General features: G+C 47.7%; 2 protein-coding genes across 3 annotated transcripts in view; one reads left to right on the top strand and one right to left on the bottom strand.

The window, feature by feature from the left end:
- The window catches only part of WRAP73 (WD repeat containing, antisense to TP73), a 19558-nt gene extending 12108 nt beyond the window's left edge, over positions 1-7450 (top strand). Inside the window, exons 5-12 of the mRNA XM_006871785.1 lie at positions 258-361; positions 2474-2560; positions 2866-3000; positions 3093-3170; positions 4156-4261; positions 5570-5695; positions 6835-7026; positions 7341-7450. Of these exons, the coding sequence (XP_006871847.1) occupies positions 258-361; positions 2474-2560; positions 2866-3000; positions 3093-3170; positions 4156-4261; positions 5570-5695; positions 6835-7026; positions 7341-7450 (938 nt within the window). The remainder of the gene's footprint in view (positions 1-257; positions 362-2473; positions 2561-2865; positions 3001-3092; positions 3171-4155; positions 4262-5569; positions 5696-6834; positions 7027-7340) is intronic.
- Positions 7451-9229: 1779 nt separating this feature from the next.
- On the bottom strand, positions 9230-13063 carry TPRG1L (tumor protein p63 regulated 1-like). 2 transcript variants are annotated; one of them, XM_006871737.1, is made up of 5 exons: positions 12824-13045; positions 12613-12704; positions 12190-12366; positions 10571-10724; positions 9230-9441 (listed from the first exon to the last, which is right to left on the bottom strand). In XM_006871737.1, exons 1-5 carry the CDS (start codon positions 13022-13024, stop codon positions 9247-9249), a joined length of 819 nt encoding a protein of 272 aa, XP_006871799.1. In that variant the 5' UTR covers positions 13025-13045; the 3' UTR covers positions 9230-9246. The 2 variants fall into 2 exon arrangements, with proteins under 2 accessions (XP_006871799.1, XP_006871800.1); XM_006871738.1 differs by having other exon boundaries at positions 9247-9441; positions 12953-13063.
- Positions 13064-22612: the final 9549 nt, after the last annotated feature.

Below are 22612 nucleotides of genomic sequence, written 5' to 3'. Positions count from 1 at the left end.
TCCCGTGTACACAGAGTAGACTTGTTTATCTTGCTCCCGTGTACACAGAGTAGACTTGTTTATCTTGCTCCCGTGTACACAGAGTAGACTTGTTTGTCTTGCTTCCGTGTACACAGAGTAGACCTATTTATCGAGAGAGATGCAGTATTCTGTGTTGTGCTCTTTTTGACCTTTGCTTTTTTGTCCTTATTCCTCTTTGAAAATGACTCCGGTAGTAAACTCCCTTGGCAGTCAGCGCATCTTAATCCCTCTGGCAGGAACCGCCTTCACCAGAGATGGCCGCTACATGGCGCTGGCCGAGAGGCGGGACTGCAAGGACTTCATCAGCATCTTTGTTTGCCGTGACTGGCAGCTCCTGAGGGTAAGACCTTTCCTCTTCAGCTGGCATCAGGTGGTCCTGTGAATGGGGGAGGAGGTGGCTGAGATGTGTATCTGTGGCATTATGTGGGACAGTGTGCTTTCCAGTTTCCAGGGGACAGGGGTGTTGTGTGTAGCCTCAGGTAATATACCTGCTGCCAAGTGTGTGCAAGATTTGGTACAAATGAGGCATGCTGGGTTTTTTTTTGACATTCAGATCCTATCAGAGTGGAGTCCTTCCTTTTATGATTTGTTTAATTTGACATTGATATATGTACAAACTGATGCAGCACTCGAGATGCTCACTCATCTTTGCAAAGACATTTGAAAGACTGTTACCTGGCCAGCAAATTGCCCATTTCAGAGAGAGGTGCCCCAGTGGAATGCAGAAACCATCGAACAATATCATTAATATCACATGCAAGTAAAATTTTGCTGATGCTAATTCAAAAACTATTATATCAGTCTATTGACAAGGAACTGCCAGAAATTCAAGCTGGATTCAGAAAGAGGCTGTGGAATGAGGAATATCACTGCTGACGACAGAGGGATCTTGGCTGAAAGCAGAGATTAACAGACAGATGTTTACTTGTGCTTTGTTGACCATGCCAAGGCGTTTGATTGTGTGGCTCATAACAAATTAGATATAACATTGCAAAGCATGGGAACTCCAAAACACTTACTTGTGCTTATAAAAGAACCTTTGCATAGACCAAGAGGCTGTTGAACAGAACAGAACAGAACAAGGGGATACTGAGTGGTTAAAATCAGGAAAGGTGTGTGCCAGGTTGTATCCTTTCACTTTACTTATTCAATCTGTATGCGGAGCACATAATCCGAAAAGCTGGATTATATGAACAACATGGCATCAGGATCGAAGGAAGACTCATTAAAAGCCTGTGATAATGCAGGTGACACAACCTTGCTTTCTGAACGTTAAGCGGACTTAAAATACTTACTTCAAAGTATATATAGTCAGTATGTATAGTCAAAGTATATATACTTCAAAGTATATATAGTCAAAGACTATAGCCTTCAGTATAGATTACACCTCAATGTAGAGAAAACCAAATCCTCACCATTGGATTAAGAAAATAACACTATGATTGATGATTGAAGTTGTCAAACACAAGATCACTTGGATTCACAATCAACACTCATGGAAGCAGCAGTCAAATCAAACGAAATAGGCTGATGTGCTGCACAAGTGTTCAAGAGCAGAGATGTCAGTTTGAGGACTAAGGTGTGCCTGACCCTCATGTGCAGGTGAAAGTTGGACAGAAGATTAGAAGAATTGATGCATTTGCTGAAATATGGTGTTAGCAGAGAATATCAGATATACCAGGGACTGCCAGAAGAATGAACAAATCTGTCTTAGAAAACGTATAGCAAGAATGTTCCTTGGAAGCAAGGATGGTGAGACTTTGGACATGTTGTCAGGAGGCATCAGTACCTGGAGAAAGGCCATCATGCTTGATAAAGTGAGTATCCGTGAGGAAGAGGAAGACCCTCAACGTGATGGATTGACAAAATGGTAGTAACAGTAGACTGAAAGGTAACATTTGTAAGGATGGTGTAGGACTGGGTAGTATTTTGTTCTGTTGTCTGTAGGGTGACTGAGTTGGAACCACTCTACAGGAGCTAACAGCTACATGTTCTGTTAGGAGGAGGAGTAAAATTGAACTTGACCTTGAGTGTTCTGTGTTGGGCACAATTCAAGGTGTTGAGTGTCCCCAGGGTTCTTGGCCTGGTTCTCACAGTCTGAGAGTAGGGCAGGTGGTTCACATGAAATTCTGGAATGCTGTTGAGGGACCCCTCATCAACCAGTGTCCAGAACAGAAGTGTTTGTCTTAAGGGAGGAAGACTCTAGCTTGGCAAGCAGGGGTGAGGATGGCAGAGCCCAGCTAAAGGTGACTCATGGCTGGGCAGAGCTGATGGAGCCCAGCCGACTGGTACAGGGGCCACACCTGCAGCACTGAAGCAGGGTAGGGTGGTGGGTGTAGCTCCATACTTTGTGAGAGAGGGAGAGTCCCAGCGTAGGAAGCCTTAGTTACCAAATGCAGTGGTCTAAGAAAGTATTTCCAAATTGTAATCGCTTGCCCTCTTTCTTTGCAAGCACTTTGAGACCGACACCCAGGATCTCGTTGGGATCGAGTGGGCACCCAATGGCTGTGTGCTGGCCGTGTGGGACACCTGTCTGGAGGTATCAGAATGACCCAGTAACACTTTGTGTTTTAAGAACTTGTCACCTAGCGCTTAACTTACCTAATGCTTTTTGAATGCTGCAGATTGGTTAGCTTTCTCATCTCTGAACTGTTGAATTAGCTTTCCCCCAGCACCCTTCCTCTGTGTGCTAGTTGCATTAACTAGAGGGCTGTGCTGGACCTCAGCGCTCCCCTCTCATGCACCAGGGCAGTCAGGACCCCAGCCCGCCAGCTGACTGCCCTGCTCTCCTGCAAGTCTTGGGTCCCTGTAATGTGTAGATCATGACTGAAGTGTCTCCTCTAGTACAAGGTCCTGCTCTACTCATTGGATGGCCGATTGCTGTCAACCTACTGTGCGTACGAGTTGTCTCTGGGCATCAAGTCTGTGGCCTGGAGCCCTAGCAGTCAGTTCCTAGCGGTTGGAAGCTATGATGGAAAGGTGAGAACCCGTAGAGCTCTGGCTTGGCTGCTTGGGCAGGAGATGAGTGGCCACTGGGATGCTCAGCCTCACCCCTGGTGTTCTTTAACCAGGTGCGCCTTCTGAATCATGTGACTTGGAAGATGATCACAGAATTTGAGCATTCTGCAACTATCGACAATCCCAAGATTGTAAGTGTGACTTTTTTTTTTCTCCCTTGTATGAGGTTTTTTTTTCTTTTCTTTTTTTCATTTTTATTGTGAATGGAGCATTGGTTTTACACCATCATTTCATTGCAGTGATTACAATCTCTGTGCATTATCATCATTCAACAGTATTTGCTTCCATTCCTTCTGTTTGGATTTTTTTTTTGGGGGGGTGGGGGGAGGAATGTACACAAAGCACTCAGGAATATATAATAATTGACACCACCAAGGGGCACATTTTGCAGGCCTGCCTCCTGGCCACCAGCCCTCAGTCCCTCTCTTTCCATGAATCTAGAGTCCTCACCTGCTCCTCTCTCCATGTCACCATCTCTGGAGTCGCTGCTTCTCTGGTTAGGGTCCCACATTCCTCTTGTGCTCTTCTCCCTTGTCCTAGGGTCCTCTGTTCCTGGATTATATGATTAGCTACTCCCCCATTTTTGTTACCAAACTTGTACCTTTATAGCTGTGACAGTCGCAATTAACAATTACTATTGAATCATAAAGCTCTTCTCCCCCATGTCTTTCCAGTTGAGCAGTGTAGTGTAGAGAATTCATTAAAGTGTGGCATTGTGGGTTAATTCACTGGGCTGCAAGGTTGGAACCACAAGGTTGGCAGTTCAAGCTCACCAGTCCCTCCTCGGAAACCCTATGCAGGGTTGCTATGAGTCAGAACTGACTCAACGGCACTTAACAACAACAACAACAACAGGACCGGGCAGTGATTTGTTTTGTTCTGCAGAGGATCGCTATGAGTCGGTACTGACTCGATGGCACCTAACAACAACAATGGGAAATACAAGTAAGTACAGCCCCCATACTTCTGAACGGACGCAGCATCCTTCTCCATGAGGATGAGGACTCTGTTGTCTAACACGGGGCAGGGGTCAGTGTCTGTTCTGCTGTTCACCAGGTACTGCCTCGTGCGCTGGTGTAAACGTGGTGCGGATATGACTGTGCTCTTGTCTTTCAGATTGTCTATAGGGAAGTTGAGAAGCGTCCAAAGCTGGGGCTAGAGGGCCTTCCCTTCCCACCGCCGAGAGCAGCAGCCAGGCCTCTCTCCTCCCCAGAGACAAAATGTAAGGAGCAGGGGGGCTTTCTGCGCGAGAGCGTGTCCTTGTCCAAGTAAACGTCCAGTGCTCTTTACTCATCACCCGTACCCCCAGACTCGGCTTTCTTGACCTGTGTCATCTCCAGCCTTTAGTCCAATAGTTTATTAAGATCGTGTGGGGGTTGACCACTATATGTGCTGTTTTTGTTGACTGAATGTAAGTTCCAGACATTCACAGTGTGGTGGTCATGAGTCGGGCTGCTGAAAGTCAACAGTTCAAAACTACTAGCCATTCCACCATAGAAACATGAAAGCTTTCTGCTCCCATAAAGATTTACAGCCTCGGAACCCTATCCAGGGTGGTCACTATGAGTTGGAACTGACTCCATGGCATACCACCACCAGCAGCAGCTGATAGTGGGAGGGGCTATCCTTAAATGAATAATAGGATTTCCTGGGTGAGTTAGGAAGGGAGAGCATCAGGAGACCACCAGTTCAGCTGCTGGTTGGTTTGAATTCAGGCTCTGTGATCCTGAAAACTTCTGGTGTCTGGTTCCCCATCTGTAAAGTGAAAGACCCATAGAGATGTTGAAAGACCAACAGGTTCAAAGATAGAGGAAACACCTAGAATGGCAGGCAGCTGGCCTTTGCTGAGGCTCTGGAGAGAGCCCCCGAGTGCATCATGCCTTACTGGGCCAGCTTTGTAGCCAGTGAGAGCCTCCCTGATGATCTTAGCTGTGTAGCCAGTTAGAGCCTCCCTGATGATCTTAGCTATGTAACCTGTCAGAGCCTCCCTGATGATCTTAGCTGTGTAGCCTGTCAGGGCCTCACTGCTGATCTTAGTTAGCTATGTAGCCTGTCAGGGACTCACTGCTGATCTTAGATGTGTAGCCTGTCAGGGCCTCACTGCTGATCTTAGCTGGCCTTGCCTTTGTTGGGAAAAGCTAACAGCAGCAGAGTGACCGGCATGTTGAACCTGGTTTACATTAGGACGTCAGAGGGGAGAGAGGTGCCACTTGTCAGAGCTAGTCAAGTAGTCGAGTCACGCATCTGATCGTAGCCAAAGCTACCAGGTGGTTCTGGGTGTCGTAGGCACCTCTTGCAGATCACCAGCTTGCAGGGAAGAGAACTACCTGCAGGTTCTCAAGCAGCACAGGGCTAGGCCCCCCAGGAGGGATGGCTGGTGTACCTCAGTGCTCTTTGCTCAAGGTGTGTAGATAAGGTGTGGAGCTCTCTGCCTGGCTAGTGCATTGTCTATAGGCTGGTCGTCCCCACAGTGGCGCTGCAGTGCTGGCCTCACAGTAGTGACTGCTGTGTCTCTTCCTTCATTCTGCAGATGAGATCGCCTCCTTGCCATTCTCCCTGCAGACCCTGAAACCCGTCACTGACAGGGCCAACCCCAAGATCGGCGTTGGCACAATGGCCTTCAGCCCTGACAACTTCTTTCTAGCAACAAAGAATGGTCAGTGTACAGGGCTGTGTGCAGTGTTCTTGTGTTGGGTGTGGTTACTAGTGTCTGTGGGACCAGGCACACACACAATACAAAGGAAATCCTGTGATGGGGTATTAAGGGTTGAATTATGTCCCTTCAAGATGCATTGTAAGGAGCTCTGATAGCGTAGTGGGTACGAATCGGGCTGCGAGCTGCAAGGTCAGCAGTTCGAAACTACCAGCTGTTCTGTAGGAGAAAGAGGTGGCTTTCTGCTCCCGTAAAGATATACAGCCTCGGAAATCCTGTACAGGGTCGCTGTGAGTTGGAACCGACTCCACAGCACTTAGCAACAACAACAAAAAAGATGCATTGTAAATCCTAACCTCTGTCCTTGTGGTACTGTGAGATAAAGCACTGGACTGTAAGGTCAGTTTGAACCCTAAGGCCAGCAGTTCAAACTCACCAGCCACTCCTTGGAAACCCTATGCAGAGTCAATGTGAGTCAGAACCGACTCAACAGCGCTTAACAACAGTGGTGTTGTGGGTTAGACATTGGGCTGCCTAAACGGGAAGTTTGCACCTGCCACTCTTTGGGAGAAAGATGAGACTGTCTGCTTCCTTAAGAAGTCACTATGAGTCTGAATGACCTCAGTGGGAGTGGGCTGTCATAGTAATGAGGTGTGATTAGTGTAGGGTATGTCTTGAGTTGATATAATAAAGAGATTCAACTAGTGAGCAGATAAGATGGAGTATATCATATGCCAAGACACATGGCACTCTCCAAGGAACCGGGAGCAGAGGCCTGGCTTCACACACGTCATTCCTGGCCTGGTTTCCTGCCGGCAGCAGCTCCTCTCAGAGGAGCTCTGCACAGGGGCCCTCTGCTCTGCTGACTTCTTCCTATGCAATACAGAGCAGAAGGCCAGGTACTCTCAGTGCAAGCGGAGAATGGTTTTTACATTTTCAAAGGGGTGTCACAAACGACAAAGAAAACTGTGTGTGGCTCACAGACCCTAAAGTACCCTTGAGAGAGAATGTGTGCTGATTGCTGAAGGACAGGAGTGATGGCCCAGAGCATGATGCAGGGTGGTGCCCAGGGACAGCAGGGGGAAGGCTCAGTCAGGGGCAGAGCAGTGGCTGACACTGGGCTATCACTGCTGTTTTTTCAGACAACATGCCCAATGCCGTGTGGATCTGGGACGTGCAGAAGCTCAGGCTGTTAGTGGTGCTGGAGCAGCTGGCCCCGGTACGCAGCTTCCAGTGGGATCCACAACAGGCCCGCCTGGCCATCTGCACGGGAGGCAACCATATCTACCTGTGGTCTCCTGCGGGCTGCATGTCGGTGCAGGTGCCCATGGAAGGTGAGTCTATCCCAGCAGATGTGTGCATTGCAGTAGGGCTCAGCATCACAAACAGGGCTGAAAGAACCGTGTAAACCCATACTGTCCTGGAGTGTCAGCTCAAGTTCCTCTGGGCACCTTCGATAATCCTCTAGGCCCAACTCCTACATTGTACCCAAGTCAGAATGGGCCCTTGCCCCTGCTCTAGGCATTGAGAAGGAGCATGATGGAAGAACCTGCCTCCCAATTGGGGTGGCTTTGGGCTCACCCGGTCTGGCCTGGCTGGACCCACTGCCCAGGTGCCTGGGAGTTCCCAGCTGACTCTGTCTCTGCAGGTGACTTTCACGTGCTCTCCCTGTGTTGGCATCTGAGCGGGAACTCCATGGCCCTCCTCAGCAAAGAGCACTTTTGCTTGTGTTTCCTGGAGGGCACCTGCACTGCCTGAGAGCCTGGACAAGCGCTATGGTGACCCAGACCGTCCTGGGCTGTCTTCTAGCTCTGCCACTCCACGCTACATTAGGTTTTATTTTTCTATAGTCAAGCACTTTCGTAAATATGTGTAGAGTAAAACTTTTTCTAAAATAAACATTTCTAGCTCATAAAATCATTGATGCTTGTTTCCTTGATGTTTGGGCCTCAGAAATGCTAGCTTTGAGTTTTTGACCCCCTTAGGGCCTACCCTCCCCGCTCCAAGCCAGGCCCCCGGGTCTGCTTGTTCTCCGTTTGGTCTCCGGCCTGGGTTCCTGGATCCCATGTGGGGCAGGAATGGGAGGAGTGTCTGCAGCACCAGGAGCAAGGCGCACCTGAGCTGCTGGCCAGTCACCGCAAGCATGGGGTCAAATCAGGTCCCTGACCATTGAGTCAGGACACCAGTATTCACCCAGGCTTGAGGACCAGTGCTGGGTCCCCACCCCAGCTGTGTTGGAACCATCAGAGCTTGTGAGACACCAGTGCCCTTTCCAGTCCTTCAACTCAGGTGCTTCTGCCAGGTGAAAGCCCCTGGGGACAAGGACTCCTTGTTTCATGCTATGTGTCACCTGTCCTTTTGCAAACAGAACAGGTCTGAGGGTATTGTCCTGTGAACAGACATGCCCATAGCAAGATGGCAAGCCAGGTCTGCAAAGCTTCTGAAGAAAACAACGCAGGATGGAATTGATACCCATCAAACCAGCACTGTTTTGGGTTTTGCTCCATTTTAATAACTTCAAAAGAAGGAACAACATCCACACAGTTGTCACTGTCTTTACGAGACAATGCAAAGAAGGCCCGTGAGCCTTTGCTGCGCCATCAGCTGAATAGGACAGGTCACCACAGGGCACTGCTTCAGCAGTGGGAGGAGTTTCCCACAGTGCTCCATCACGCAAGCTGTGCAGGAGGTGGGGGACCTCAGGGGCCTATTCCAACACTGTGGGAAGGCCACCAGGGGTGCCACACACACACACATAACCCCAAGTCTGTGCTAACTGGGGACCAAGACAAGTCTCACCATTTCCCAAGCATCTCACAGGGCACCTCTGTAGAGTGCAAACGAGCCAGTTTCCTCTGAATTGGAATGGGACATCACCACCGACTATGCAGGACTACCCAATAAGTGTTGGAAACTGAGAACTTTAGTCTTAAAATGGATTTTCTGTAAACTTTTTTGGGCCTGGGCAAGATGTATTAACACATTTAGATGAGTTTTAGAAAAAGTGGGACCTGAAGTCAAATGTGTACAAAAGAGCAACTCTTCACAGTGCAGCTGACAGGTACGTACATCAGTCTGTTGGCTTCTTTTGCATTTAAAAAAATTCAAAAAAGTAAATTTCAAAAATAAGAAATTTGATAGCAAATAAACTTATTTGCAACAACAGGCCCTCCCTGCCTTTCAATGGTAACTGATGGCCTTGAGTACCACTCCTGGATCTAGCCATGTACACAACTGCTGTGTTCTTCTGGAACCACTGTGACTTTATTAACATGCAGGAGGAGCCGGGTTGGCAAGAACCACAAGAAGCTAAACAGCTAGCACTGAAGGAAACTGAAGCAGAGAAAGGGAATCCTAGCCAGTACAGGGGTAGCAAGAGTCACTTGGCTTTTGTCCATAGCTCCTGTGACCACAGGTCCACGCCCAGCTAGCATAGATACTTCACTTTACTATTCTGATGGCTCTTAGGGCCTGGCTTGCAGCCATGTCTGGTGAACTGTTGGAGCCCGACATGCCCCTGGCTCTCTGACGTTAGCCGCTCCCTGAAGCTGACCCTAGAAGCCTATCTTGCCTCTGGTCATGGAGTAACCCAGTTTGGCTTCATTGTTGATAAAGGACATCAGTCCCACGTAGGTCTCGATGAGGAGGGGGCGCTCGAGGACCAGCACAGTGTTTGCACTTCCTGGCAGAGGACTCTCTTTCTGGGCTTTTTTGACAGCCTGGATCAATAGAGCCTTGAAGCTTTCCAGCTTTAATGAGAGAAAGAGAAACACTGAGTTTTACCCTTGACTAAAGAGAAAAAATCCATCCATTACAATGACAAATGCACCTGCTGAGGCCCATCAGGTCTCCAAATGCCACTGATTTCTTTGCCAGGTCCTTAAGTACCCTCACCTATAGGAGCTTTCTCTGAAGCTACATCTTGTTAAGTGCCGTCAAGTCGATTCCGACCCATAGCGACCCTGTATAGGGTTTCCAAGGAGCAGCTAGTGAGCTTGAACCACTGACCTTGCAATTCAAACAACTTTGCAGTCTGATACATTAGCCCACAGCGCCACACCAGGACTCCGAAGCTACATCTTAGGACTCTTGTTACGTACTGAAATGTATTCCCACAAATTTATGGTGTAAACCCTTACCCCTACACCTGTAGTTACAGTCCCATTTGGAGATGGGGCTTTGTGTCATGCTAAGAGGCCACATCAGAGTAGGGTGTGTTTTAGTTAGCCCATCATCTTTGCGATACAAAAGGGTGGATTAAGAGATGATTAATCAGAGATGAGGGAAATGGGGGCCATGCCACAGGAAGTTCACTAAGGAGCCACGGAACAGCGTACTTTCTGTTGAAGCAGTACTAGGTAACTAAGTCAGAAATCCTTAAGCAAGCAGCTCAGTGTAACTCCACAGCCCTGTCAAAACATCACTGCCACTGTCCATTTGTGAGATAGCAGTCAAGACTTGAAGGCCCAGCTTGGAGTGCTGTTGTCATAGTAACCTATGTACTCCTTCCCACAGCCCCACCAATTAGTCATTAAGCCAAAGCTACATAGCCACCAAGTGGTGGATGTCTGGGGCTTAGCTACCAGCCCATACCGCCTGTGCTCGTGGTATTCTAGCAGAGACCTGGAGGGATCAGTGCTGTTCCTCAAAGGCCTTCTGGACCCTTCTCCATGGCAAGGGGCCACGTTATAGAGCTGTCCAGTTACAGAGCAGCTATTGGCCACATGAGGTCATTTCAACTTACGACAAAGGTTTATGTCTTCAATTCCACTGGTTCAAGTGCTCAGTGGCCCCAGGACTGGACAGTGCAGATCTAGAACATTCCATCACTGCACTAAGTTCTGGGGACAAGCTAGTATCCACCGTTCATCCTTTTACCTGGCACAGAGACACAGTCTTCTCATCCGCATCAGCCATTGGGTGCTCAATGAAGGTGGCGTAGGGCACGTTGGTAGACCAGGGATTCCATCTGTTTATGAAAGAAGGGCGACTCTGCTTGTCCCACTGGATGCGAAGCCCAAAACCTGCTCTCCTGATGGATGAGAAGAAACGAGTCAGACCCCACAGCAGGCTGCTTAGTTATTTATAAGGGCACGACATGCAAAAGTGCTCCATTGACAGCAGAGTACCAGTGGTCATAGTAATAGTGGTCAGATTAGCAGCATATGTAATTTACTCCTCTAATGATCTCCATTCTAACAGATTAAGCTAAGCTTAACCTTTACATGATTACAAAAATGTATTAAGAGAAATAAAGATGAAGCACCTAAATGAGTGACATTTTTATAACTTTAAATTCTGTTCTAAAATGTTGGTTAAGATTTTTGGCTCATCTTCACTTCCTGAATGCTCCCTATCCAAATATCTACATACAAACTCTATAAACTCAAGTTTAATTCAGTTGACTATATCCACATTTCCCCAACAGCTCACTGCTCAGTTCCGACTCACAGAGACCCTGTATAGGATTTCCAAAGCCTGGAAAAATCTTGACAGGGACAGAAAATTTCATCTTTCTCCCGAGTGGCTGGTGGGTTTGAACTGCTGACCTTGTGGTTAGTAGTCCAATGCTTACCCTATAATGCCAACCAGTGCTCCTCATATTCACATCTAGGCTTCTCAAATTTCAGAAAATTCCCCTGAAGGTAGAGAATCATTTCTGGAAAACCATTCAATAAACAGTCACATGTATCTAGTGTTCAGAGGCAACTAAGGAAAGTGGTGCCCCCTTTGTTTCTTTGAACCACATCAGGAACTGACATGGTTGATGTAACACCTTTCCTCCAGGAGAAAATGCTGATTTTGGCCTTCAGCTGGAGACTCCTTGTTAGGTGCTTTCAAGTCGATTCCGACTCATAGCTACCTTATGCACAACAGAACTAAACACTGCCTGGTGCTGCGCCTTCCTCAAAATTGTTATGCTTTAAGCCCACTGCTGCTGCTACCGTGCCAATCCATCTTGTTGGGGTTCTTCCTCTTTTCACTGACCCTCCACTTTAATAATCAGGATCTCTTTCTCCAGGGACTGGTCCCTCCTGATAATATGTCAGATGTATGAATGCCAAAGTTTGGCCATCCTGGCTTCCAAGAATTCTGGTTGTACTTCCAACACAAATTTGTTTTTCTAGCAATCCATACTTTTGAAATTCTTCACCAACACCACAACTCAACTGCAAACTATACAAGGACTATATACAAGGTTGTTTTTAACATGTAGGGTTCTATGTAACTGTATCTTGAATTCAGATCATCCACTTTTGCTACAGGCCTTTCAGGCATCAGTTGCCCAGAGATCTCGGGTTTCTACTCTTAAGAAATCTTCCATTGATTTGTGAAGCTGTAGCACTTTGTTTCTCGATAATACCATGTAATGGAGAGGCAGCAAAGCCACTGAGGTCTGATTTTTTGAAGTGAAAATGGGAAGACACCTATAGGAGTATATTACAAGGCCCTCTCCAGCAAAGTTCAGTGGCTTTGGATGGTCTGGGCAGACTCACTTGTTCAGGGACTTCGGAGGGAACTGGAATTCTCCGTAGGAGATGGTGTCCACAGCATTCAGGGCAATTCTGAGCACTTGCTGGCACTGGAGACTGATGAAGTCGTATTTACAGATGAGCAGAGACTGCTCTGTGATGAGCACCAGGCGCTCCTTCTCATTATTCCAGTGATCAACCCTGCCGGAGAACAGGTAAGTTAACTTCTTCCCTGTAGAGAGTAACGGCGAAAAGACCCACCCTTCCCTTTCTCCCCAGGAGGGTGGGCAAAGGCCTCCCAGGGCTCCGTTTCCACTCTGGAAGTCGCGGCCTCCAGCACGTCGTCCCACCGACGGAGGCGCTGCCACCACCTTATGGTACGCCGGCCCCTGGGCGTGTGAAGGCTTCCTCGGGCGGGCCCCGTCCCCCAGAGGCGGGCAGGCTTACTCGGTCAGCAGCCACACCCCCTGGATCTCGCCGTCCTCCACCGGTCGGACCACCACGCGGATCTCCTCCACTGCCTGCTCGATGGTCCCGGGCTGGGGCACAGGGCAAGGCGCAGAGGTCACGCTTCCGCGGGGCCGAGCCCCGGCACCCTGCCTCCCCCGGGGCCATTCCCCCACCGTCCGTCGTTCGTCCCCACAGGCCCCGGCCTCACCCGGAACACGAAGTACTCTTTGACGCGCGCGCGGCGCGTGGGGTCGTGAACGCTGAGAGGCCACAGAGTCTGGCGCAGCGGCGTGCCTGCCCCCGCCCGACCCGCGCCGCCGCCGCCGCCCGGCCCGACCTCTTCGCCGGCCGCGAGCACCGCCGTGGGGCTCGTGCCCTCCGAGTCCACCGAGTCCCGCAGCTGCAACATCGCCGCTGCCGTCCGTGGCCCCTACCCGGCTGCCGTCGCCGCCTCAACTACCCACCGACCGTCAGCGGCCCCAGGCGGCTGCCCCGGTCCGCCCCGCCCCCACGAGCCGTCCCGATTGGCTGCGCCTCGCCAGTCTCTGGGCCCGCCCCCACTCGTCACCTCTGGGGATTGGCTCTTCCCCAGCCGCCGTCCACGATTGGCTCTGCCCCGCCGCCCTTCACTACCGCGCCGGCCAGTCTCAGTGCCGGAAGCGTTCTCCGTGTGCAGGCCTACTTCCTGTTTACGCGACGGAGGACGAGGTGTGGCTGAGACGGAGGGGGTGTTGCCGGGGAGTTGGGGCGCGGCCAAGAAGGGTTGAGGATGTTGTGCAGGTGACTTGAGGGGCCACAGCAAGGCGCGGGGCTGGGACTGAGAAACTCCGGAGGGCGCGGCGTCTGGATAGGTTCGGGGGCGGGGCCGAGGGGGCTAAGGCTCGCAGGGCGGCTTGGCATGAGAAAGAGGGCGCTATCACCTCCCCGGAGCCCTGGTCCTTAGAAGCGCTTGGGCGCATCCTCAGGGTGGGGCGGGGGTCCTGGACGCGGACTTGCCGTGGCCTCTCGAAAACCTCAGCAGATTGCTCCCTGTTCTCACGCCGTTGCTGTTAACTTGTTAAAAAAGTGCAGCAAACATACCCAAGAGGAACTGTGTGGATGGATTTTGTTTTATAAAAAAACTTTTTCTTGTGAATTGAGTGACGTTTTACAGAGCCAATAAGTTTTCCATTCAAAAACACATACACATTTTGTTTCGTGTCTTTGATTGCAAAGACAGCAGACACTAACAGCCTGGAAGCAGAAGCATATTAAAGTATAAGGCATGTCTTGGGCGCCACTTGAGGGGGCATCAATTGCTGTTGCAGTTTCTGTCCACAGTTCTGAAAGATCAGTACACAACTGCCGTAGGTGTTATTTTTCATTGATATGACTCTACCCGGAAGCACCCCCTGTTCACCAGGCTATTTAGGACATCTGACTGCACCCACAAAAACACACTCATTTTGCCTTATGTTCCATTGTACATGTTGTGTGAGATGGGATGTGTGTACTTGTGTGTGCGTATAGAATGTGTTGTGATTGTGTGTGTGTGTGTGCGTTTGTGTTGGCTCTCCACGACAGGGAACTCAGTTCACCAGACTCACCTTCATGGCCGTGTCATCTCCAGGATACAGTCCAGATTTGTCAGTGGTCCTAAAGCTCTCTGAGTGCTTCTGACCCTTGTCTGGCTGGCTCTCTGACTTCTGCCACCTGTACTCTTGACCAGCACCCCAGCAACCCCCAAAACCTGGGTTAAAACTCACCTGCCCCAGGAGACACTTGGCTCACAATTCTGTTCTTTGCTTCTTCACACTGTTTACTCCCTGCGTGTCCAGTTACTGCTCAGTGTGTATGTGTGTCCTATTGGTTGGGGCCATTCAATGGAAATTCAGTGCACATGTGAAAGTTGGAAAATGGTTAAGGAAGACTAGAGAAGAACTGATGCATTTGAGTTACGGTATTGGAAAAGAATATTGAAAGTACCACGGACTTCCAAAAGAACAAACAAGTCTGTGTTGGAAGAAGTACAGCCAGAGTGCTCCGTAGAAGTCTGAATGGTGAGACTTCGTCTCTCCATATTATCAGGAAGGACCAGTCCCTGGAGAAGGACATCATGCTTGGTAAAGTGGAGGTTCAGTTAAAAAAAGGGAGACCTCCAACAAGATGGATTGGCAGCAGCAACAGGCTCAAGTGTAACAGCAATTGTGAGGATGGTGGAGGACCAGGCAGTGTTTCATTCTGTTGTGTATAGCGTTGTTGCGAGTTGGAACCAACTCGACGGTACCTAACAGCAACAACAATGTATGACTGGTACTTGGGGGTTGTGATGTAATGTTAGGTGTCAACTTGACTAGACCTTAATTCTCAGAAGGCTTGAGACTTTATGCCTTCATTTTGTGGTCCGATGTGACCAACCAACCATTTGGAAGCAGAATTCCCTTGGTGGTGTGTCCTGTAGCCAATATTTATGGGTATTCTGGCAAAGTTCACTCTCTCTCAATCCTGCACTCATCTCATCATCTTCCGACCTCTGCTTCTTGGGATGTGAGTCAGTAGCCTGCTACCTAACCTGCAGAATTTGGATTCAATAACTCTTACGCCCCCATGAGCCAGTAGCCTGCTGCCTGACTTGCAGACTTGAGGTTCATCAGCTTGGCAATGATGTGAGTGCCTCACCCATAGATTTGTGAGCCATTCCATTGAAATAAAACACTCTCTAAATATTTATATAGGAAGGTGCAATGGTCAGAGTTTTGTGTCAACTTGACTAGGTCAGGATTTCCAAAGGTTTAGCAGTTAGGATATTCTTATTCCCAGGGTGATGACATCTACTACAGGCATAGTTAGCTCTATGATGAGTGGCTATGTGTGGCTGATCAATTAAATGGATGCTTTCTTAGGAGTGTGGTCTATTGCAATATAATGGGCATGTGGGAGGGACTCTTTCTCTTCCATTGGGGACCTGCGACTCTACAATGGTAAGATAATACACTTCTCTTTATATAGACATATATGTTTCGCTGGTTTTGCTTCTTTAGAAAACCTGACCTTACAGAGGGTAAGTAAAAAAATTACTGGTGCTAGGGTTCCAGTTCATATATCGTGGTCGTCGTGGTCGTGACGTGCCGTGGAGTTGGTTCCGACTCATAGTGATCCTGTACAGGGTACAGGATCAAATGCTGTTGATCTTTATGGGAGCAGAAAGCCTCATCTTTCTCCTGCAGAACAGCTGGTAGTTTCGAACTGCACAGCCCGATGACCACCACACTGCCAGTTCATACATACACTGGTTTATTCCAAACAAAATGTGTTTAAACATGTCTTTGTAATCAGTGAATGGCGGCAGACAAGTTCTCACAGTAATATTCTTATCTTAATCTCATTAGGGTCCCTTCCAAAAAAAAAAAAAAAATGTCCAGTGAAAACAGTAGCTCCCAAGGGGATCTGCTAGGCCTGTTAAATTCAAGGCACAGAGGTCAGGTCAGCCTATGAAGACTGTTTTTGAGGACTCCAAAGGGGTCATCTTGATAGATTTTCTTGAAGGATGATCACAGGGGCTTATTATAAAGAAGGTTTAAAAAATGGAAAACTACACTGGTAAGAAAAAGGCCAGGAAAGTTGCGTGAAGGACTTTTTTTTTTCTCCCATCATTAAAGTCCACCTGGTCCTTCAAGAGTAGCAAGCAGTCCTCCGAGGATTTTATTGGGAAACCTTACCTCATCCACCCCACAGTCCTGATCTTACCCTTTCGGACTTCCTTTTGTTTCCCAAACTCAAATGGAACATGAGTCGAGTCGGTCGAGGATGCCCAAACTGCCCTTTGACGTGGTGTAATCAAAGAGTGGAGAATTCTTCAAGGATTAGAGAGCTGGGAACCCCACCTCTATACAGAGGTGTATAGACTTAGATGGAGGAGATGTGGGGAAACACTGGCTTCACATTTTGACATTTTCGTTTAATAAAGAGCCCAGCTGAAGAAGGGTTCACACCCCACTGTCACATTTCTTATCTCATTTCCACCACTTGCAGGGCCCACCTAGGGTAAACTGAGTCTCTGTGAAGTGCCCTGTGTGTGGCATGTACTGTCTCTGTGCCCCTCCACACGTGGCTTCAGGAGAGGGCAGGATTACTTCCCTTATACCGAGGGGTCGTGCCTGTACTGGGCTCAGTTAGAGTCTTCACCTGCACCTTCCCATCCTCCGTGGAGGTGGCATCTGGGAGGAGCTAGGCACAGAAGGAAAGCCTGTTCCTGAACTGAAACATTCACTGCTTTCCAGGAGTAAGAATAAAATAATGCTATCAAGTGCATTGGATTCCTGGTGACCCAATATGATTCAGAGTAGAAGAATTGTGCTCCATAAGGTTTTCAATGGTGGGATTTTGGAAAGTAGATCTCCAGGTTTTTCTTCTGAGGTGCTTCTAGATAGACTCGAATTTCCAACCTTTCAGTTAACAGGTAAGTGTGTGTGTGTGAACCATTTGCACCAACCAGGGATTTTGTTCACCAGTATACTCTCCCTGTTTACCTCCAACACACTGAGAAGGGATTATCAGTCATTTCTTTGGCCCATGGGATGACAGGGTAACCCTGCTAGCGTCTTCCTGGTGGAAGGCTGCTCCCCGAGGAGCCAGGCGGACTCTCTTGGAGTGTTTGGGATGGAGGAACTGGTGGATAGGGGTCCAACTACTCTGGGAAGAGCTCAGGGGTCCCTCATGGAGCTGTGAGCTGTGGGTGCCGAACCTTTCTGCTTCCCTTTCTTCATCTGGAAAGTGGGAAGAATAGGAGCCTAGGTTGTCACGAGGCCTCCCAGAGCTAATACAGACTAAGAGGTAGTTGTAATGGTTGTGCGCTGTGGAATCAGTTCTGACTCATAATGATCCTGTATAGGGGATTCCTGGTATGGTGCTATAGGACAGGGAACCACAGGTCAACAGTTCAAACCTAGCAGTTGCTCCCTGGAAATCCTACACAGGGTCACTACGATTTGGAACTGACTACATCACAACAACAACAACAACATAGGGTTTCCAAGGCTGTAAATCTTTATGGGAACAGAAAGTCTCATCTTTCTGCCATGGAGCAGTTGATAGATTCAAATTGCTGACCTTGGGGTTAGCAGCTCAACTCATAACCTACTACGTTATGAGCTCTCCTTAATACACACAAAGAAGACCTGTGGGACGTTCACAAGCTACGGCCATCAAGTCGATTCTGACATAGCAGCCCCATGTGTGTCTGAGTAGAACTGTGCTCCATGGCATTTTCAGTGCTTGAATTTTTGGACAGTCTTCCTAGGTGTGTCTTGTTGTTAAATGCCAATGGGTCAGTTCCAACTCACAGTGACACCGTGTAGGATTTCTGAGGAGTGGCTGGTGAGTTTGAACCACTTGCAGTTCAAACTGACCTTGCATCAGTGTCTCTAGGTGAACTTGAACATCCAATCATTTAGTTAGCAGGAAGGCAGTGAACGCATTAAATGTGTACAAGTTAGAAACAACAATGGTGGTGGTGATTATGTGCCGTAGAGTTGGTTCCAACCCATAGCGACCCTGTACAGGGTTTCTGAGGCTGTAAATCTTTACGGGAGCAGAACACCTCATCTTTCTCCCATGGAACAGCTGGTAGTTTCGAACTGCTAACCTTGCGGTTCGCAGCCCGATTCGTAACCACTACACTACTGGAGCTCCACAGCACAAACAAAAATACCTCGTTGCTCTTGAGTTGATTCCAACCCCTAATGACTCTGGAAGACAGAGTAGAACTGCCCCATGGGGATTTTGCTTTTGAACACTTTGAAGACGACTTTTGCAGCAGATTTTCCCAATGCCATTTGCCCTTTGATTTCTTGACTGCTGATTTGATGGGCATTGATTGTGGATCCAAGCAAAATGAGGTCTTTGGCAACTTCAATCTTCTATCCATTTATCATGATGTTGCATAAGCATAGGAGTTAAGAGTCTAACATCCATTTCTGAGGACTCAATTCAATCCATAATAGTCAGCATAATCACTCAGTTCCCCAATTCCCACACGGGTGTACCAGGACGGTGCTGCCACACAGGAGAAGGTCCCTGAGTCTGGGGGAGCGCCCAGACATGAACTCCTCCCCTCCAAGTTCCTCTGTGCTAGGTCAGGAATGGTCAAGTCCTGTGCTCTTGGGCATGTAGGAAGGACCCATAGAGGATCTCTCCCAAAATAATGTGCATGATAGATCTCCAGGTCCAGTTTCCAGGCTGGTTAGAGTTCCAGCTTCTAGAACTGTCTATAGATGTGGAGGGATAGCCTAGATCCATGAGTGCCAAGAACAGGATAGCTAACTGAATGCATACTGGATGATAAACAAATAGCAAATGATGATTAATAAATAGCAAATAGATAAGGCTTCTAACTGAAAGAGGGGTTGCAATTAGGACTTGACTGTAACTCCTGGAGGGGGCTCCTCCCAGATGAAGTTTCTTTGCGGAGGGATTTTCAAGACTATTCCCACCCCGAACAGCAGGTGGCAGCATTGCTTATGCATCACCACTACTAAGGCAGTGTCTGGGCGTGGCTTTAAAGTCACAGTTTAACACAGTTTAAAGTCCACAGTTTAACATGCCAAGGGTTTCTTTAAGCACATGATGAAGTCATTATTTACCTTATCTTTCTGCCGAAGACTGGAAAATCTCAGCTAGAAAGTGTGGATTCTTATCTTAACTCCCAGATGTTGTGGTTTAGCACATTACAGAATTAATGTATCCCACCTGTTGACGTCTGACTAAGAAGGAATAGTGGAGTGCTTAGGGAGTCTTATGGGTTGAATTGTGTCCCCCCCCCCCCCCACCCCAAATCTGTGTTAGATGTAATCTCATTTAGAAATCAGGTTTTCTTTGTTATGCTAATGAGCCAATGTCAGTGTATGTTGTTTAGTGCCCTTGAGTCAGTTCTGACTCATAGTGGCCCTGTACAGGATTTTTGAGGAGCAGCTGGTGGGCTTGAATGGGCAATTCTTGGTATTGAAACCAACCTTGTGGTTATCCTATAGCGCCACACCAGGCCTCCTGTCAGTCAGCATATGGCGGTTATGTGCTGTCGAACTGGTTCTAACTCATAGTGACCCTGTGTGGGATTTCTGATGATGTAAATCTGTTTGGGAGCAGAAAGCCTCATCTTTCTCCTGCAGAGCAGCTGGTAGGTTCAAACTGTTGACCTTGTGGTTAGCAGCCCAGCTCATAATCCACTACGCTACCAGAACTCCTTCTTCAGTGTATGGTGGTTCCTAATCACTGCGGAGATGCACCTAAGAGCTGAGGAATGCCAAGAATTGCCATCAGTTTGTCATCCTGTGGTGGCTTGCATGTTGTTTCGATCCTGCAAACCATGCCACCAGTACTTTAAATACCAGCAGGGTCACCCATGGTGGACAGGTTTCAGCTTAGCTTCCAGACTAAGACAGACTAGGATAAAGGAGAGGCCGACTCCTGAATGGTTAGCCAGTGAAACCTTATGAGTAACAGCAAAATATTGTCAGACAAAGTGCTAGAAGATTAAAACATTATGAATAAGAGCAGAACATTGTCAGATACAGTGCCAGAAGATGAGGACCTCAAGCTGGAAGGAACTTAACTATGACTGACAAAGAGTTGCCTCCTCAAAGTAGAGTTTACCATATGACAAGACTAGAGCAAAGCTTTTGGGCCCTTCATTTGCTGATCGGGCACAACTCAAAATGAGAAGAAACAGCTGTCAACATCCATTATACTCTGAACATGGAGTGCATGAAGTATGAAGCTAGGAAAATTGGAAGTTGTCAAAAATGAAATGGAATGTGTAAAGATTGATATCCTAGGCATTAGTGAGGAGAAATGGACTGGCAGTGACCGTTTTGAATCCAACAGTTATGGTTTATTATGCCAGGAACATACAATTGAGGAGAAATGGCATCACATCCATCATCAAAAAGAACCTTTTAAATCTAACTTGAAATATAATGCTGTCTTTGATGGGATAATATCCATAGCTTACAAGGAGGACCAGTTAATGCCGCTATTATTCAAATTTATGCATCAACTGCTGCTGCTGATAAAGCCCATGAGGATGAAATTGAAGCATTCTATCAACTTCTTCAGTCTGAAATTGATCAAACACGCAACCAAGATGCACTGATAATTACGGGTGATTGGAATGGGAAACTGGAAACAAAGAGGAAGGATCAGTAGTTGGAAAATACCACAGCTGGAAAATATGGCCTTGGTGATAGGAAACATGGCATCAGGATTGGAGGAAGACTCATTAACAACCTGCGATATGCAGATACTGCAACCTTGCTTGCTGAAAGTAAAGAGGACGTTACAAAGTTACTAGTGAAGACCATGTGGGGATCATGACAAGCTATGGACAACATTGCGAAGTATGAGTATTCCGGAACACATAATTCTGCTCATGAGGAATCTGTACCTGGACCAAGAGGCAGTTGTTTGAACAGAACATGGGAACACTGAATGTTTTAAAATTAAGAAAGGTGCGCGACAAGGTTGTATTTTTTCACCATACTTATTCAACCTGTTGTTGTTGTTGTTGTTAGGTGCCATCGAGTCAGTACCGACCCATAGCGACCTTATGCACAGCAGAAAGAAACACTGCCCGATCCTGGGCCAACCTCACTACTGTTGCCACCCTTGAGTCCATCGATGCTGTCACTTGGCCCATCCATCTCGTTGGGGGTCTTCCTCTTTTTCTCTGACCCTCCACCTTACCAAACATGATGTCCTTCTCCAGTGACTGTTCCCTCCTGACAATATGTCCAAAGTGTGAGAGACGAAGTTTGGCCATCTTGGCCTCTAAGAGCACTCTGGTTGCACTTCCTCCAAAACAGATCTATTGGTTCTTTTGGCAGCCCATGGCACTTTTAGTATTCTCCTCCAACACCATAATTCAAAGGCATCAATTCTTCTACAGTCTTCCTTATTCACTGTCCAGCTTTCACATGCATATGAGGTTTTTGAAAACACCATGGCTTGCGTCAGGTGCACCTTAGTCCTCAAGCTGACATCTTTGCTCTTCAACACTTAAGAAAGTTCCTGTGCAGCAGATTTGCCTAATGCAATACGTCGTCTGATCTCTTGACTGCTGCTTCCGTGAGTGTTGATAGTTGATCCAAGAAGAATGAAGTCCTTGACAACTTCAATCTTTTCTCCATTGATAAGAATGTTGTTTATTGGTCCAGTGGTGAGGATTTTTGTTTTGTTGACATTGAGATGTAATCCATACCGAAGGCTGTGCTCTTTGATCTTCATCAGTAAATGTTTTAAGTCCTCTTCACTTTCAGCAAGCAAGGTTGTATGGAATCTGCATATTGCAACCTGTATGCTGAGCAAATAATCCGAGAAGCTGGGTTCTATAAAGAAAAACGTGGCATCAGAATTGGGTGAAGACTCATTAACAACCTGCAATATGCAGATGATACAAATATCGGTTTGAGGGCTAAGTTGCGCCTGGTATTTTTAATAGCCTCATATGCTGTGAAAGTTAGACAGTGAATAAGAAAGACCGTAGAAGAATTGATGTATTTGAGTTATAATATTGGAGGAGAGTAGAGCTCTGGTAGCGTAGTGGTGATACATCGGGCTGCGAACCTCAAGGTCAGCAGTTCGAAACTACCAGCTGTTCCATGGGAGAAAGATGAGGCTTTCTGCTCCTCGGAAACCCTGTACAGGGTCACTATGAGTCAGAACCGACTCCACGGCACATAACCACCATTGGAGGAGAGTACTAAAAGTACCACGGACTGCCAGAAGAACAAACAAATCTGTGTTGGAAGAAGTACAGCCAGAACGTTCCTTAGAAGCCAGGATTTTTATCTCTTGTACTTTGGACAAATTATTAAGAGGGACCAGTCTCTGGAGAAAGACATCATGCTTGATAGAGGGGAGGGTCAGTGAAAAAGAGACAGACCCCCAATGAGATGGATTGGCACAGTGGCAACAACTATAGATTCAAGAGTAGCAACAATTGTGAGGTTGGCACAGTACCAGG

The sequence above is a fragment of the Chrysochloris asiatica genome, unplaced genomic scaffold (genome assembly GCF_000296735.1).
Source record: "Chrysochloris asiatica unplaced genomic scaffold, ChrAsi1.0 scaffold00173, whole genome shotgun sequence".
Lineage (NCBI taxonomy): Eukaryota > Metazoa > Chordata > Mammalia > Afrosoricida > Chrysochloridae > Chrysochloris > Chrysochloris asiatica.
Note: the sequence above shows the minus strand (reverse complement) of the source record. Positions and strands in the feature narration are given on the sequence as shown.

Excerpts from the sequence above, each read along its gene's own strand:
- TPRG1L (XM_006871737.1), bottom strand. The coding sequence starts at position 13,024 with ATGTTGCAGCTGCGGGACTCGGTGGACTCGGAGGGCACGAGCCCCACG. Across the intron at positions 12,705-12,823 it reads AAGAGTACTTCGTGTTCCGG|CCCGGGACCATCGAGCAGGC; the intron begins GTGAGGCCGGGG and ends CCTGTGCCCCAG. Across the intron at positions 10,725-12,189 it reads CCTCCGAAGTCCCTGAACAA|GAGAGCAGGTTTTGGGCTTC; the intron begins GTGAGTCTGCCC and ends CTCATCCATCAG.